The sequence below is a fragment of the Panthera leo genome, chromosome C2, assembly GCF_018350215.1.
Source record: "Panthera leo isolate Ple1 chromosome C2, P.leo_Ple1_pat1.1, whole genome shotgun sequence".
Lineage (NCBI taxonomy): Eukaryota > Metazoa > Chordata > Mammalia > Carnivora > Felidae > Panthera > Panthera leo.
In genome coordinates, this window is record NC_056687.1 from 25,914,674 (window position 1) to 25,932,135 (window position 17,462).

The 17,462-nt window shown below is 35.7% G+C and overlaps 1 protein-coding gene across 4 annotated transcripts in view; it reads left to right on the forward strand.

Annotated features, from left to right (window-relative positions):
* Window positions 1-17,462, forward strand: part of CC2H21orf91 (chromosome C2 C21orf91 homolog) — a 32,095-nt gene that overhangs the window by 9,342 nt on the left and 5,291 nt on the right. For 3 of the 4 annotated variants that reach the window (XM_042955743.1, XM_042955745.1, XM_042955744.1), the window contains exons 3-4: window positions 15,364-15,900; window positions 16,922-16,984. In XM_042955743.1, the coding sequence (XP_042811677.1) occupies window positions 15,364-15,900; window positions 16,922-16,984 (600 nt within the window). The remainder of the gene's footprint in view (window positions 1-15,363; window positions 15,901-16,921; window positions 16,985-17,462) is intronic. The other variant, XM_042955746.1, reaches the window with a different exon arrangement.

Genomic DNA, 17,462 nt, shown 5'->3' on the forward strand with positions numbered 1-17,462 from the left:
ATTCTTTCATCCCATTGTGTTGACAAAGATGAAAAATATTTTATGAGATGTGGAAATAAATTAAATCTAGATTGAAAATCTTTAATATGTAGGTCAAAATTATCTATTCTCAGTAAATGGATATGATTTATGTGACTTAAAATAATTTAAAACTGTTACTGAAAAGTTGATAAAGAGAAATCAGCTACCCAGAAATAAAAGGGTAATTTTTCTATCACATGCAAAATAATGTCCTGTGAAGAAAGAAGACAAAGATAGGTTTCTCTGTTCTCTGGAAGAAGTGAACTACGCTCTCAAGTTAGGAAGAAGCTAGTTCAACTGTCAGTAAATACTTAAGGGACTTACACTTTCAGATAAGAGACTTATTTAAATAATAGGTATTGTTTGTCGAGTATTGTACACTTTACGTGTGTTGTTTTTATTGTTATCCCAATTTGATGAATAAGGAAAGTGAGCAGACAGGCTAGGTAACTAGTCCAAAGTTGCACAGCTTACAAGTTCAAACCCAAGGTCTCTGATTCCAAAAAACCAAGTGCCTAAATCATTTCTGCTTCCAAAGAAAATTACATGAACTATTAAAATTTAGGAGATATTAAGTTAGGCAAAGTCAGAGATGAATTATACAAATGTGAATATTGAAGCAAGGAACAAAATCTGGGTCTCAGGAGACATAAAATTTTTTTAAATTATTTCTCCCCATGATATTAATACATGTTGAGTGGAATATCTGAAAATATACATTTCTGATGACTTAAGAGAGTAGGATGATGCAGTCTCCACATGGACTGTAATCTCAATATGTTGTAATCTCAACAATCTGTCAAGAAAATACAATATTTAGAACCCTTGGATTGGGCTGGTAATGATCAGAGAGAAGGAAATACACCTGTGACTATCTTGCCGCTCCTGCTAAGCTTGTTGAGCTGTAGACTGACATTTGCTAGAGAATCGTGCAGGTGTCGACTGGTATTGAGGCAGTGGTTCTAACACTGTTCTCTGTCCTCCCAACCATCTGGGTAATGGAGGCTTACCCTGATTATCAGTCTTTCAAGAGGGAATAGGGATCTGAGTAAATGGATGCAGTCAGTGCAAACACAAGTGAAAATGTTAGCACCATTCCTGGAAATTGCACACCATGGTCTTTTGCTCATCGGCCTCAATAAGTGCCTGGGGCACTTTCAGAAAGAGAAAAACAGGTAGTTTATGAGATGAGTTTTCTAGTTTCTGAGTTTAGAAGGTAATGAGCATTGAACTTAACTACATCAATAGAAGATTTTAGAAATACTTAGAACATATTCAGAAATACAGCACCTCTGCTGATATTCTGCTTAAAAAAAACTTAAATTTTCCAGTGTTTATTACTGAATATAAAGACCGCATACCTTTATATTTGCATAGTACTTTAGAAAGTGAAAGGTGCTTTTACAGCACCTTAATCTCCACATTATATAGGAAGTTAACATTGTGAATTTCAAATATAGTAATACATCAAAAATGTATAAGTGATTAAAATCAAAGAGGCTAACACTAAAAAAGTATCAAAATGTGGTAACTATAGTTCTAGTTAGAGTGGATTTAAATTGTGCTAATCCAATTTGGCACACCATATGGTCCATTACGATTTTGATAAGGGGAATAAACCCATTAAACACAGCCTTAGATTTATAGTTTGTAATAAGGGAAACTTGCCTGTTTGTTTACAAATAATTTTAAACTAGTGTATCTATTTCTGGTAATTTTTTGCCATTCCTGTCTCAATTGTATACCAGTAAAGCAGAATAATTTGTGTGTACCCATTAAAATCTAAATCTCATAATTAAAGCTGTGTGGTTGGGTCCATAGCAATTTTTAAGCACAATTATTCAGTAAATATTAACTAAGCAACCACTCTGTGCTGGAAGTTATTCTAATAGCTGAGGATAAGACATGGAATAAAACAAACATAAATCTCATAAAGCTTATATGAGAGGACAATAGACAACAGAATAAATTAATTATATAGTATGTTGGAAGAGGATATGGGATTATTTGCCTTTGTGAAGTATAGATTAAATCACTAGTATATTTTTCCACGTATTACCTTACTTGAAATTTACACTTAATGTTCATTTCTTATGAAATAACATGGAGATTAAATAGACAATGAAAGCACCTTCCAATCTCTAAAGTGCTATTCAAATATACTTAAATGACATTTTTAATATCTAAAACTTAGGATAACTGTTGGAATAATATCTACAATGAATGTAGTGAACAAAAATTGCCAGTCTGATTTGAAAACAGAACCCATATGTTAAAGTTTAGGGGTATTGGGGAGTGTTTCAAAATTAACATAAAGTACTCTTCATATTTTTGTATTTCTATCTTTAAATACTTACAGATCTTTAAGTATTGTGTACAGTGTAAAATATTTTCAAGTTTTTGTATTCTTTCTACTTCCTTACTAACACTGTTTGTTAATATATTTGTCCTGATAATATTTCTGTTTATTATTATTAAAATATTCTTTATAATCTTGATTATGTTACTTTGGCTTATTCAGAGTATTTTCAGGATATCAACAATCAGTTTTCAACTCCGTGTCAAGCAACATTTTGATTGTATTTCTGCTACGAAGTAGAATAAATATATATAGATTAAATATAACAGTATAGATAAAATATAATTCCTACATACTGTATCAGAAAGTTCTCCCGAAAACTCAGTTTTAGGTTACCAGTGTATTAACTAAATGTGTCTGGTAAATACCAGCCGCAAGTATCTTGAGAAAGAAACTAAAATCTCACAATTCTATATCCAGTTAGGACTAGATGTAGAAAAATATCATGCTTTTTACAGACTGTCTTTTCTACCACCCACTCTTCTTAATTCATTTATTTACTCTCTCCTCCATTTGTTGTAACTTCTGCTTACTCATCATCTTGCCTACCTACAGTTACTATCTCTGTATCCTGGCAGATTGACCAAAAAGATGGTTAGAGTGGCAGAAATGCTCATGTCTCCCATACTTAAAAGAAAAAATCATAAACCATATGATTTCTTTCCCTGAAACCATAGTTCTTGGAAGAGTTGTGTTCATTCAGGGTCTACTCAATCCTCCCATCCTATCCTTCAGTGCCCTTACAATTTGCCATCCTCCTTAACTCTCACTAGTGACCTCCTTGTAGTCAATGCAGTAAATAGTCTCATGTTCGTGCCATTATCAAAATCTGACATTTAACATTTTCTTTTGAAACACTTGACTCCATGGGTTCTGTGAGAAAAGAGCTGTGTCCTCTTATTTCTGCCCACTTTTCTGTCTTCTCGGGTTCATTGCCAGGTACAAATCCCTAAAATACTAGTGTTTCATTGAATTCTGTCCTTCTCTTATTGCATTCATCTACTTCTTTCATTGACATGTCTTTAGCTATACCTCTGTACTATACCACAGACACATTGCCAGGCCAAACCAAATCTTTCTTCTGAGTGCCAGACCTGTATATTCAACTGTCTTGAATATTTTGTGCCTTCCATTTGAATATTTTGTACCTGTCTTGAATTTAAGTTTCTCAGAACTAAATGGATCTCTATTTCCGTATACACATGCATTTTATATTTCATTCATCTTTGGTTCAAATGGAACTCTGGGATCCACATGCAGAGATTTTGATTTCATAGGTCTAGAGTTGATCTTGAAATTTGCATTTTAACAAGAGTCCCAGCTAACTATTCTGCAAATGACCTCAGGACCAAACTTTGAAAAACTGCTATTAGTGAATGAATGGTTCCTGGTTCTTCAGGACTTTCCATGTAGAGTTGTGTAGGTACAATGATAAGGTAGCCCAGAATCTGATCAAGGCTCTGCTGTTCAAGCTGTGTACCCTGGCAGGGATGACTTTCCAATATATAAAGGCAAGTTGGCCTATGGCCTAGCAGCAGGTCCTGTCTGTTACCCGACAGCTTCCACCCGCCCTCTCTTTGCACTCTGTCCCTGAGTCCTATTGATCCTCTCCCATTTGTTTCCTACTTTTCATTCCCACTGCTATACTTTTGTCCAGGTCCTTTTTCCTCCTTACCAATATTACCCCAAGACTACTTAATTAGCTTCATAGATTTAATCTTTTTATCCCCACCGCTACCCTACCTCCCCATTTCTTTCTCAGTATCACCAGAAAGGTCTTTTACTTTAAAGATCTGATCATGCCATTCACTGTCATAGAACTAACTATCCATTGACTCCCTGCTATTTTACTCAGATTATTAGCTTCCTAACACAACACATAAAACATGTCGTGACTGGGTTATGTCTGTTCAACTGGCCACCTTCATCTTTCATTACTCTTCCAAAGGCACTCTACAAGCCAGTCTGCGTGCCAACTCTGTCTTTCTCACTCTGGTTCATTCCCTCCATTTCTTTCTCACTTCCATGTCTTTCTAAGTTTCCTCTGTCTTAAATGCCATTTCCTTCTCCTTCCTCCTAGTATGCAACTGCTCAACTTTTGGAGTACATGTATTAAATAAAGGCGATGATAAACAACATCATTGCCTGTGTTCAAGGAGCAGTGTGAGGGTCACATCAAATGATGAGTATAGAGGAGCCTTGTGGTAAATATAGTATATGAAACAAATGTTAGTATTTAAATTCAAATATTAGAAGGATCTGAAAAGATGAAATGCTGCTTGTATATTGAACATCTTCTCCAATAACATTAATGTTTTATTGTACATTGAGGAGGTTTGAATTTACCTGATTTTACCTTTCTATGATTTGGTTTCATTAGGTTTTTCTGCTCTAGCTTTCATTTCTGTTGTGTAGCAGCTGCTCAGCAAATCCTTTCACCATACATTCTTTGTTTTTTTAATCAACAATATGAACTGTCTTCACTTATCAGTGTCTTTTTCCCTTACTCTCTTTGGGTCCTTGGGTCATCACCGAGGATTACCAGATAAAACGATAACATGGTTATGATTTTTCTTTGGAGAAGAGGAACTGCTTTCATTTGAAGGAAAATACTTTTCCTTGCTAGATACATTGTTCGCCTAAGAAAATTCTCACAGTCTTGAAAAAATTAAGAATCTTAGGTATGTGTGTCTTTTACCGTTTTCAGTATCTCCATCTTTTTTCTTTCACTTAGTTCAATGGAACATACAGTCCAATACTAAAAGCACAATTTGTCTTAGACTAAGGAATGCAGTGTTCTTTCCCAAACCAAAATGTATTTATTCCTAGACATTTTTAAAAATGTTTTTCACTGAAAAAGCAAATAATGCCTATTACAGAAAAATCAAAATATAGGAAATAATAAGAATATTAAGATTCATAATGCCACTCATCTACCAACAATCTCTTGATATTTTTGGTGTGTTCTTCTAAATTGTTTTCTGTAGTAGACTATGTGTGTGTATGTGCATGCACACATATGTAGCAAATTGTGTTTAAAAATGAAATCAAGCTATATATAGCATTTAATAATCAGCCTTTTCATTTAATATATTAGGAATATCTTTTTCATGCTAGGTAAAATTTTCTACTTTTTTTAAGGTTGCAGTCCATTGTACCCTAATTCATTTAACCACTATCCCATTGCTAAATGTTTAGCTTGTTTGCAGTTTACCAGTACTAAAACATTGTTATATGTACATTTTTTATGCATGTCTGATTAAATTCCCATTTCATTGTAGTTTAAATTCCCAGAGGTAGACTTTTAGATCAGAGTCCTGTCCCAATTTGTAGTCCTATCATTTGTTTCAATGGCTTCCATTACTGCTGAATTAGGACCATGTAATCTTCCAGTTAAAAAAAAAAACAAAAAACTATTTGTTTCATCATGGGAAAATTTTATTTTATGTCAGTTCACCAACTCCTTTGTTTAGTTCTTTCTACTCTAGAATTACTATGATGTAATTATAACACAGTCATAATATTTCTGTTTAGCATCATGCAATATGATTTATCAATTATTTTTTTTAATGTTAGTTTTTCTTATCAAATGGTTAGTGAATTGTAATGATTGTTTTCCATCAGCCTGAATTTTTACCATTTACTACCTATAGTAGTAAGTGACTTATACATGTTTTCAAATTCACTATAGCTAGTGAATTATATTATTATATTATATCCCTATTAGATGCTACCATTTAGCATCTATTTAAGGAATAGGCAACTAGAATTTCAGGAACCATGATTCAAATTTATGCAAAAAGTTGAAATGCAAAACTGAGGTTTTAAAATAGCTGTAGGACAGCTTTTCATTTTTTTTTTTTTCCTCATTTGTAAGAAAATAAATCATTCATAACCTTTACTGGGCAGACAAGGTTTCAGGAGATAAAGGGCAAAGAATTCATATGTCTATCACATTTCTTGCTTTGGAACCTATAATTTTACTTTGTCATTATGATTTTCCCTGTTTATCTGGTGTTACTATAAAAGTGGATTTCTTTTTTTTACAGTCTCTTTTGTTTAAATAACATGTATCATTTTAACTCTATGTATCTTTAGGAATGTTGGGATTTTTTGTTTTTTTCTGCAAATTAGTGTCTCTTTGTGCCACATATAAAACAGCTCAATCATACTACAGTTAATTAGAGTAACTTTTTTCTTAAGTTTATTTATTTTGAGAGAGAGAGCACAAGCTGGGGAGAGTGTGTGTGTGTGTGGGGAGAGAGAGAGAGAGAGAGAGAGAGAGAGAGAGAGAGAGAGAGAAAGAAAATCCCAAGCAAACTCCATGCTGCCAGCACAGAGCCCAGTGTGAGGCTTGATCCCATGAACCGTGAGATCATGACCTGAGCTGAAATCAAGAGTTGGACGCTTAACTGACTGAGCTACCCAGGCACCCCTGATTTGAGTAACTTTTTGGGAGTCTTTTATACAGCTTCATGCACAAAAACAATTTTTTAATGTCAGTATACTCAGAGCTCTTTTGGGGAAAATGAAACAAGTAGAGGTTTACTTGAGTCAGTTGGATTATTGACTTAAAACTTTTTATAGTATAATGTTTTTTGTACCACCAAAAAATTACAGTCTAAATTTGACATATTTTAATGTACTAGACAAACAAATTTAGCCTTTTATATTGTATGCTGCTGTAAGCTTAGTAGCCCATATTAAACCATTAGTAAGAACATGGACGGCTTCTATCCATGTTCTCGTTCCAAGTACACTTTTGCTTAATTACTTCCAGACAGACTGCCCTGTCCAATTTGGTAGCCTTACCACAGTATGGTTATTAACCTTAATTAAAATTAGATAAGGTTAAAATTTTAGTTCTTGGTCATGCCAGCTACATTCAAATGCTTAATAACTGCATGTGGCTAGTGGCTACTATTGGATAACAGTTATAGACCATGTCCATCATCACAGAATGTTCTGTTGGACATTGCTAGTTAAAAAACAGGTAGCTAGGAGTGCTTGAGTGGTTCAGTCAGTTGAGAATCCGACTTTTGGTTTTGACTCAGGTCATGATCCCAGGGTCATCAGATAGAAGCCCATGTTGGGATTCAGATTCTCTCTCTCTCTCTCTCTCTCTCTCTCTCTCTCTCTCGCCCCTCTCCTCTGCTCATGTGTATGCTCTCTCTCAAACAACAACAAAAAAACAGGTAGCTAAATTAGGGAATAGAACTGAATGTGGACTTATTTTTTCTACCGTTAGTAATAAACAGTTGTTATGTAGGTGTGTTTCCCCAGTTTTCCAACTGTTAAAATGAAAAAGTAAAATTCACTGAGACGTTTTCTTTTTGACAAGTCATTTGCAGTTTATAGATCTCCTTTCATTACCAGACCTCAGTTCCTTCATTATTAGAGATTGAGGTTTATCTTTTAACATTGTCTCTCAGAACTCATTGCTTACTGGAATTTGCCCTTATAATTCATTTACTGGGTTAAGCTGTTTAACGGCTTAATCCTTCTCCTAGCACATACAGTAACTTGAGAATGGAATAAACATCTCTAAACTGCAGTCTGCTGTCTAAAGACCACCTGTTGATATATCTTTCGTTAGGGCATTGGTTCTCAAAATGTAGAAAAGCAAGTTGCTGAACCCATCTGTATATTGGCTTACTGTGGTTGCCAGCAATTCCATCTGCTAAATGCAGAGATAAGCAATTACCTATTACTTTTTAACAGTATGTTCAGTACTTGAATATGACATACTCTTCAGTGGCTCCTGAGTTAGCTAAAGGCATGAGGTGGGAGGGAATAGGACACTGTTAGCATAGTAGTCACTAAAGCACTTGGGCATCCAATAAAAATAGAAGCCTAGCCTATTATGGGTGTGGAAAGGAAGTGGGTGCTCCAACTATGTATCCTTGCCTTCCTGCCTTTGGTCTAATTTCCCACCTTTAGCCCCATGGCAGGATAGACAATCTGAGCATCCTCCCACTGAGTGGCTGTGATGGGCAATAGATACAGTGGTAATAACTCTTGTTGAATCCTAGCTTGCCTGCTCCTGCTTGCTCATCAGATGCAAAATAGCCTGGTCAAGTTAGGTGTCAAAGCATCATTGCGACAAGCAGTTTTTGCACCAAAGCAATTCAGATCTGTATCACTGCACAGTCTTGGTATATAGCACACGTGTCACTAGTTGGCGGCCTGGCCACAGAGCCTCCTGGGTCATAGGTACCCTGCACACTCAGGAAGGAAATGATAAGGACTGTTTTGGATTAAAGAGAACTTGCCCTATTTTCAGATGGCAGCTGCTTCTCACTACTAGCCAGTTGCTGCCAGATCTTCAGATTTGGCTTTTAAGAGAAACCAAGAAACTGAAAACTATAAGTAGATATAATTTTTTTCTTCTTTTAATACACTTGTAGGCTAAACAAAACTTGTCTGCAGTATGGATGTGGGTGTGCTACGTCTATTTACAGAGCTTTTCCTCTATTCCTTTTATCAGAAATGGGATCGGATCCTCCCAAAGAAGTAACATCTTAATTCTTTTAGTCTTTCTTAGCACAACGAAGTTTAGCTCTCCTCCCATTTTTACAATTAACACTTTAAAGAAGCTCAAGATGACTTCTTAATATGAACAGCACATAAACATGCAGGTACTTGTACTCCCTTTCTTAGCAACCAAGATAAGATCATCATAAGAAGAAAAACATCTTAACTCTTGGAAAACTCTTTAAACTGGGCAGAATGTGAGCCTGCATAGAAGATTCTGAAGCAATACCACACGAATTGCTGCACAAATGTTGGTCATGTTTGAAGGCAAAATGTTTCAAATTTCTTCACAGCATGTTAACAGCCTGGAACTTAAATTTATAACTAAAATTCCCTTGCCTTATTTAAATATTAAGAAAGAACACACAAACCCACAGTTTGAATACCAGCACTGCCAGTTGTCTAATTCTGTTTTATGTTTGAAGTAAAACTTGAAGAGCTTGCTCTCTTAGAGCTGTCCAGTCTCCTACTGATGTGCTAACGTGTGTATTCACAGCTTTACATCCAACTACTGGTTGTGTTCTGTTTGCTCTGCCTAAGGAGCACCAAATTATATGAAGCCATTCCTTTGACTGGGAAATGAAGTTAAGTAATCAAATTCAAAATGAACTCTAACGGACGGAGTCCAGTAAGGCAGGATTGGAGTAAGTCAGATGACGGGATTCAGGGATGTGTAAAGTAGAAAGCCATGTGGCATCAGTGTAGTCCACTGAGAAACAGTGCTGTTTGACAGGACCAACTGGTGAGCCATCAAGATAAGATTGCTTTGTTTACCTCATTACCACCAAATTCCAAATAAGGTCTTCAAGAGGCTGGAGGTGAAATCCAAGGATGGGGTGCCTGCGTGGCTCAGTCGGTTAAGCATCCAACTACGGCTCAGGTCATGATCTCACAGTTGATGAGTTTGAGCCCCACATTGAGCTCTGTGTTGGCACCTCAGAGCCAGGAGGCTGCTTTGGATTCTGTGTCTCCCTCTCTCTCTGCCCCTCCCCTGCATGATCATGCTCTGTCTCTCTCTCTCTCCCAAAAATAAACATTAAAAAAAAATTTTTTTTTAATCCAAGGATAATGGGACATGTAATACAACTTGCTAAGCGTTTGGGTTTCGTTCCTATTTTTTAGTGCCACTTAAGAGTCTCATCTTATTAGGGGAAAAGACATGTTGCTACGATAGGCAGATTAAATATAAGCATGGAAATAATCCTTATTTTAAAAAGGGCAACCGTGGCAGGTAGACAGAAAAGTCTATATTTGAGTGACTTTGCTCTTCTATGGGTTTAACCAAGTTTTCTTAAAAGTAAATTGATCTTAAAGAGGGACTTAAAGAATAGAAATGGGGATAGCATGCCAGATGGGTTAGTGGGAGGGTTTTCAAAGTATGTGAGAATGGTATAACAAAATCAGAGATGAAAGTGGGAAAAGATAAAAAAGAAAAAACTATTGAATAGGAACAGCTTAACTTTTTAAAATACCCCCGTTCATACAGAAATATACTGCCTATGTAATTCTAAATGGCCTCTCTCCAGAGCAGCTAGTACTTAAAAAAAAGCAGTCATGGTTGCCAATTAAGGTCTTGGTTCACTAATAATAATGACTTCATGACAAAAAAAAAAAAAAAATTACATGGACCTTTTTGAAGTATGATTTAAAGAAGTTTTCATAATAGGATGTCAATTACGTTGGCCTTCAACATTTTTATTAGTGAGGAAGTTGTAGCGCAGTTTTTGTTGAACTGGTTTGGAAACTCCTTATAACTCAGCTCTTCAAAAATATCAACTCATTTAATTGCATTTAGATTCATTCCTTTTCAAAAGCTGCTAAGGAAACAAATTGGTGCTCAGAGCTGTTTACACTTGTAAATGCAATTAAAATTGAAAAGTCAGTAGGGAAACTCACTGGGATCTCTGATAATAGCAATAGTTGTTTCTTTTATAATAATTCGAACTGATGAAGTGAAGAAAACAAAATCACTTCAAGAGTTTATCAAATGGCACGTATATTGCTGATAACAAATTAGGTGGGCTACTCACCTTCTTTTCTAGATTAAAAGGTAATTTGTTCAAGTATATGAAGTAATCAGTATATTATACTTTTTGAATGTTTTGTTTCCTGTGCTACTGCATGGGATATTTTAAACCATGTTTATAAAACAAACATTTTCAAATTGAACTTTAAAACTTAGTGAGCTTAAAGAAATTAAAGGTATTAATGAGGTACAGTTCACGTAAAACAGCCTTTTATATTCTCTACATGTAAATTTCTGTTAAAATTAATACAGTTGAGTAGAAGTTCATGGTTTTGCCTGGCAGATTGAACGATGCCACAAGATTGCCATCTGTGTATCAGTGCCACTCATCAGTTCTTCAGACTAGTGGCCCATTAAACTAAACATAGGAGTAATTCCACTGAAGATGGCTTTCTTCAATTAACTTCTGAGTAGCCTGGCAAAACTGCATATCCTGCTTCCCTTGCCCAGGAAGGGCAAAAGTTCATTGTAGTAGACCTTGAATGACAATCGCTAATAAGTTTGTTTTGTTTGGTTTTAATATAATTTAAATTTTCCTTTATTCATTTAACTGCTTTTTCTTGAGTACTCCCCATGTGCCAGGCATGTGCCCTTTCCCACAGAACTTACTCATAGTTGGAGATAAAGGCCAGTGAAGAGGCATTTGTGAAATCTGGTGTTCTCAGCTAACCCAGACGTGTTGGAGTAAGAACCAGACAGGAGATGGTAATGACCCAGACAGTTCAGTGAGAGGGGTGATCGGGTGAAGCAGGATTTCAGGATGTTGTGCCGCTAGATTTTATGGGGAAAAGAACCCTTTAAAATGGACAGCAAAACATTTGGGATAGGTGAGGGGAGGAGCTGTCAAGGAGGACACCTAGGTTTCTTCCTTGAGCAGTTGGTGGTGCCAGACTCAGGAAGAGAATCAGGTTTAAGGTTTGGGCACTTAGAAGAGGAAGAAGCATTTCGTCCAGGAGGTAGGTGTTTGAGAAGCCCATGGGCCATCTAAGTATAAGTGTTCGCTATACTCAGAACTCTTTCTTGCCCATGACACTTTTTTTCATGTGTTTTATTTTTCTTTTGTAAAATGTTTATTCATTTTTGAGAGAGAGCGTGAGCAGGGGAGGGGCAGAGAGAGAGGGGACAGAGGATCCAAAGCAGGTTCTGTGCTAGCAGCAGAGAGCCCAATGCAGGGCTCGAACTCAACGAATCATGAGATCATGTCCTGAGGTGAAGTCAGACGCTTAACCAACTGAGCCACCCAGGAGCCCCTCATGTCATTTACAGGTGACTTTTACTCCTGAATATCTGAAAGAAATTTATGTTACATTTGTGTATTTGTACAGTAAATTGAATATTGTTCTCTGATTTGCTTTTCATCTCAAAAGATTATTTATATGCATGTAATCATGTTCTTATCCAGGTTCCTAGCATTAATTTGGGTATTTAAGTAAAAACTAAAAGAAAAATTATTTTAGGGCACATGGGTGGCTCAGTCAGTTAAGCAACTCTCGATTTTGGTTCAGGCCATGATCCCATGGTTCATGGGTTCAAGCCCCACATAGGGCTCTGTGCTGACAGTGCAGAGCCTGCTTGGGATTCTCTCCCACCTTCTCTCTCTGCCCCTCCACCTCTCTCTCTCTCTCTCTCTCTCTCTCTCTCTGCCCCCCCCCCCCGTCAAAATAAAAATAAACTTAAAAATTAAAAAAAATATATTTTTGAAGAAAAGTTATGTTGCACAAATTACTAAGAAGGAACATTGGAAAAGAAAAATCTTTAAAAGTCCACATTATCCTTCAAATAGACATCTATTAACCTGCTGTTGAAGCTCTGGACACATCAGGAAATTCATTGTTTCATACAATTTTGTATCTTTTATCAGTACAGTTTTTGACGTTTCTAAATAAATACCAGAAGCCCACAAGATTTAACAGCAAAAATTAACTTCTGCAGCATAATTTAAACCCTTTTTTTATATGCGAAAGAATTTCTTTTCATACAGACCAGTGAAATTTAAAATTTGCTATGTTTAATAGATTCAACTAAATCATGGCTTAGAGCTGTGGCAGTGGTCTGCGAAGACAGTTGACCGTTGGAGATTGGTTAGCCATCTTTTGGCAGTGAGACTGAAGGGAGGTTGCAGAGTAAGGCAGCTCTTGAAAAATCTTCCCGAGTTAGTAAAGTAAGCAAGTTCAAGTTCTCTGCCTACCTGCTGTTTATCCAGTGCAGTAAGTATTAGAATCAAGCAGCAGAGTGGAGCTATTTATTTGGGCTATACTTTTGTACTAGCTACTTTTTTGTCTTGTTTATGGCCTTAAACATATATAATAACAAAACTTTTAATATTTTCATTCTAATAAGATTTGTGAACTTCCTTTTCGTGTTAATTTACCCAGTCTTAAAGGTGTTCAATCGTGTTATCAAATAGAGCTTTGAAGGTTTGCACTTAAGTATCTTAATTTTGCTGGAAATTTAACCTAATCAGACAGTAACTGGTTAAAAAAAAAAAAACAAAACAAACAAACAAAAACATACACACACACAACTGCAGTATAAGTAGCAAAGGGATAAATAAAATGTGTATGAAATTCCATTTCGGGTCTGTTTTTGTACTCGGTGGAAGACAACGCTGAGGTATTTGAGTTTGCTTCGTGAGAGCAGCTGTTCCCACATGCTTACATGATCATTGTTCAGGAGGTGTACTCCCCATAGCTCACTTGTGAGCCAACGGATAGCCCATTTAGCAGTGGTTTTGGCAAACTCAGCAGGTCCCACTATTGGCTGATGTTACATCATTTTAGAACAAATTAATACACGCAGTTTTATACCTGATTTAATACCATTAAAGTGCAAGTACTTCATTATCTTACTACTAGCCAGAGTTTGCAGTTCAGTTAATAAAATTGTTACAACTTCAATTTTTAAAACAAAGGATGAGTGCAGGGTTTAATTTTTTCTGATAAGTCAGCTAAAAGTTTTTTGGTTTTTTTTTTTAACCTGCCACCTGAGTGGCACTCCACTTAACCCTATTTTCAAAGCTAAGCAGATTTAGACTGGTTAATTCTGGCAGGCATTAATTTTCAGCTCCACATCCTTATTCACTTTCAATATAAACATACTGCTGTTTGACTTTAATAATATGGCTTGAGTTTATAAGAATGTAATAAGGTATTCTGTATTATGAAATGTATTATGTCTTTGAAAATGTGTTCTATGATCTGTATTTTAAAAAACAATTGAAATAGCATACTTAAGCTTACTAAAAAGTTAGGAGATAGAAAAATGTGATAAGAACATTTCTACTATTTATAGTATATCATGAAGATTTGTTGAAGAATTATACTGGTTATTGGAGCAGATAATATCTATCGCTATGTGAAAATTAATTGTGTATAATGCATTTCTTCTAGAGGATAAAATTATCTTGATAAAGTTTTAGAAAGCTGAACAAATGTGAAAACATTTTAGATGCTTTCGTTTTCTTAAAAAAATAAATCTAGGGGCACCTGGGTGGCTCAGTCAGTTAAATGTGCAACTCTTTCTTTCTTTTTTTTTTTTTTTAAGCTTATTTATTTGAGAGAGAGAGAGTGCGCGAGCAAGCGGGGAGGGGTAGAGACGGGGAGACAGAGGATCCGAAGCAGGCTCTGTGCTGAGAGCAGAGAGCCTAATGCAGGGCTCGAACTCACAAACCATGAGATCATGACCTGAGCTGAAATCAAGTCAGATGCTTAACTGAATGAGCCACCCAGGCGACCCTAAATGTCCAACTCTTGATCTCAGCTCAGGTCTTGATCTCAGGGTCATGAGTTCAAGCCCTGAATTGGGCTCCATGCTGGGCATGAGGCCTACTAGATAAGAGTCAAGATAGATAGATAGACAGACAGAAAACCCACTTCATTGACTTTGTGAGGCTTTTATTAATGTGTATTTTTTTGGTTCTGGTATACCTTTCCCCAGTAAAACATAACCATAATTTAAGAACATGATCAACTTATGTTTTTGTTAGAAAAAAATTGTCAAGCATTTCTCTTATTGAGCCTTAAAGTAGAAATTTTTGCAAGTGTGTACTTCAGGAGGATTAGCAAAGAAAGCACTACACTATAAAGGCCAACATTTTGTAAATGTAAATTGCTAGTTTGGTACTACTTTTTTGTATTATATGCAATAACCTGCCTCTGGAGCAAGGTTTAAAATGAATCAAGTCCTTGGAAAGGCTTTATTATTCATAAGAATTTAATATTACTGAACTATATAGTTAAACTGAAGCAGAAATTATTAGACCATATTTTATGTTATTAACACCCATATTCTTTAGCATCTTTCCTCTAATTTACAAACCTGATGACTGAGAGCCATGTTTTACTAAGATCTGTATATACTCTTATTGCAGCTTTTAAAAAAACAAAATGTTGTCTTTTGTTTGTTTGTTTGTTTTTCTCTATAGGAGTACCAAAATCTAATCTCTTGCACACCAGATCATTAAGGGGCCATAAAGACTGCTTTGAAAAATACCATTTGATTGCAAACCAGGATTGTCCCCGATCTAAACTTTCAAAAAGTACTTACGAAGAAGTTAAAACTCTTTTGAGTAAGAAGATAAACTGGATTGTACAGTATGCACAAAATAAGGATCTGGATTCAGATTCTGAATGTTCTAAAAATACCCAGCATCACCTGTTAAATTGCAGGCATAAGCCAGATAAAAAGTTACTCCCACAGTTTGACTCTCAAGTACCAAAGTATTCTGCAAAGTGGATAGATGCAAGCACAGGCAGCCTCTCAAACTGTTCACAAAGAATATTGGAGCAGCGGGAAAATACAGACTTTGAGCTTGCTGTGTTGCAAGATTCAGGTGCCACTTTATGCCACAGTAGTGTATTGTGGCCTCATAGTCACAACCAGGCACAGAAAAAAGAAGAAATAATCTCTGATCCAGATGCTAACGTCCAGGCCCAGCATCCACATTACAGCAGAGAGGAATGTAAGTAAAATGGGGAGAAAAGTAAAAGTTGCAGTTTTGTTGGCCTTTTTTTTTTTTTTTTACATTTTTACATATGTGATATGTCAAGAATTTTGTTCTAGAATTATGGATTTTATAGAGTATTTAAATGACAGGTTCACCCTAGCAAAAATGAGGTGTCTTAAATTCTCCATCAGTTCTCTCAAATACTCCTTAGTATGTCCTAAAGCATTTGAATTCAGTCCCATCATCTTTTTTAATAAACTTAAAATAAATAAATTTAATAAATTAAATGTATTAAACTAAATGGAATTGACAAACAATTGGAAGTTTGAAGTTCATGTAGTTTAGAAGTACATCTTCAACCATTGGCTAACATACATTGTCACGTTGCTCATCGCTACAAGATTAATTTACTGGGGGTGGCATTTCAAAAGCAAAAAGCTGACATTCACTAAAGGACAAAGGTAATGTGTGCACTTATTTTAAAGTTGGGAAAAGTGACCCGTTCAGTTTTCATTTATATCCACGAAAACACACAGAAACTGAGATAATTCTAATTGACTTTAAGTCAAGTGATTTTAGAACTAGAAGGGACATTGGGTGTATTTTTAATGCAACTTCTAAATTCTACACATGAGTTATCTAAGGTTATATAACGAGATAGATCAGTTTTTCAGACTATTTCCACAGTACTTTAGTGTTTTCCCAGCTGTGGATCATAAACTATGTAGTGCTTAAGCATAATCAGCTTGATGAGTAGTGGCTTCTAGCAGTTTACCAAGTATTCTTTGGCAAAACTTCTGATTCAGGTGGAGGTGTACTGGAAGTGATGTAAAATATGTTTCTTGCTGTGAGCTGTGGTTAGAATTTGAAAATATCCTCCACACTGTAGGAGTTAATGAATAAATCCTGGAGGACAGGTGAATACTATAATGGCAGTTAAGTGAATATTTTTTTAAATAGAATATTGTATTAGTGATGTAGACAATTTATTTTTCCAGGTTACTGTAGTAATAATTCACATATTTTCATGTTTCAGTGAATTCGATGACTCTTGGTGAGGTAAAGCAACTGAATGCAAAGCTCCGACAGGAAATACAGGGTAAAGACTCAGTGTCAATGTTTTATGCATGTGAAAATTTTGATACAGAAAATCCCTCATGACAGGACATTCTTAACTTTATCTGCATTTAAATTCGGAAAGGGGATTAGAACCCATTGGAACTTCCAGAGCAAAAGATTAAGAAAACGACTTCTCTATGAAATAAAGGGGAAATAAGTTTTTCTTTTTTAAGTAAAAATGGAGACAACTAAACCCATATCTCTTCCTAGCATTTTATTATGCCAGACACTGTATGAGTGTGCTTCCTAACAGTTCTTTAAAGTTGTATTAGCCCTGTTTTGTGGAGTTTTTTAAATTATAAACAATGTCAAACACAAAAGTGGTGAGAATAGTTTAGTGAACCCCTTGACCCATCTTCACCAGCTTCAACTATTATCAAAAGCATAGCTAATTTCCCCTCATCTCTGCTCATACCCATTCCTTTCACCCCATGCCCAGCATGGATTATTTGACACAG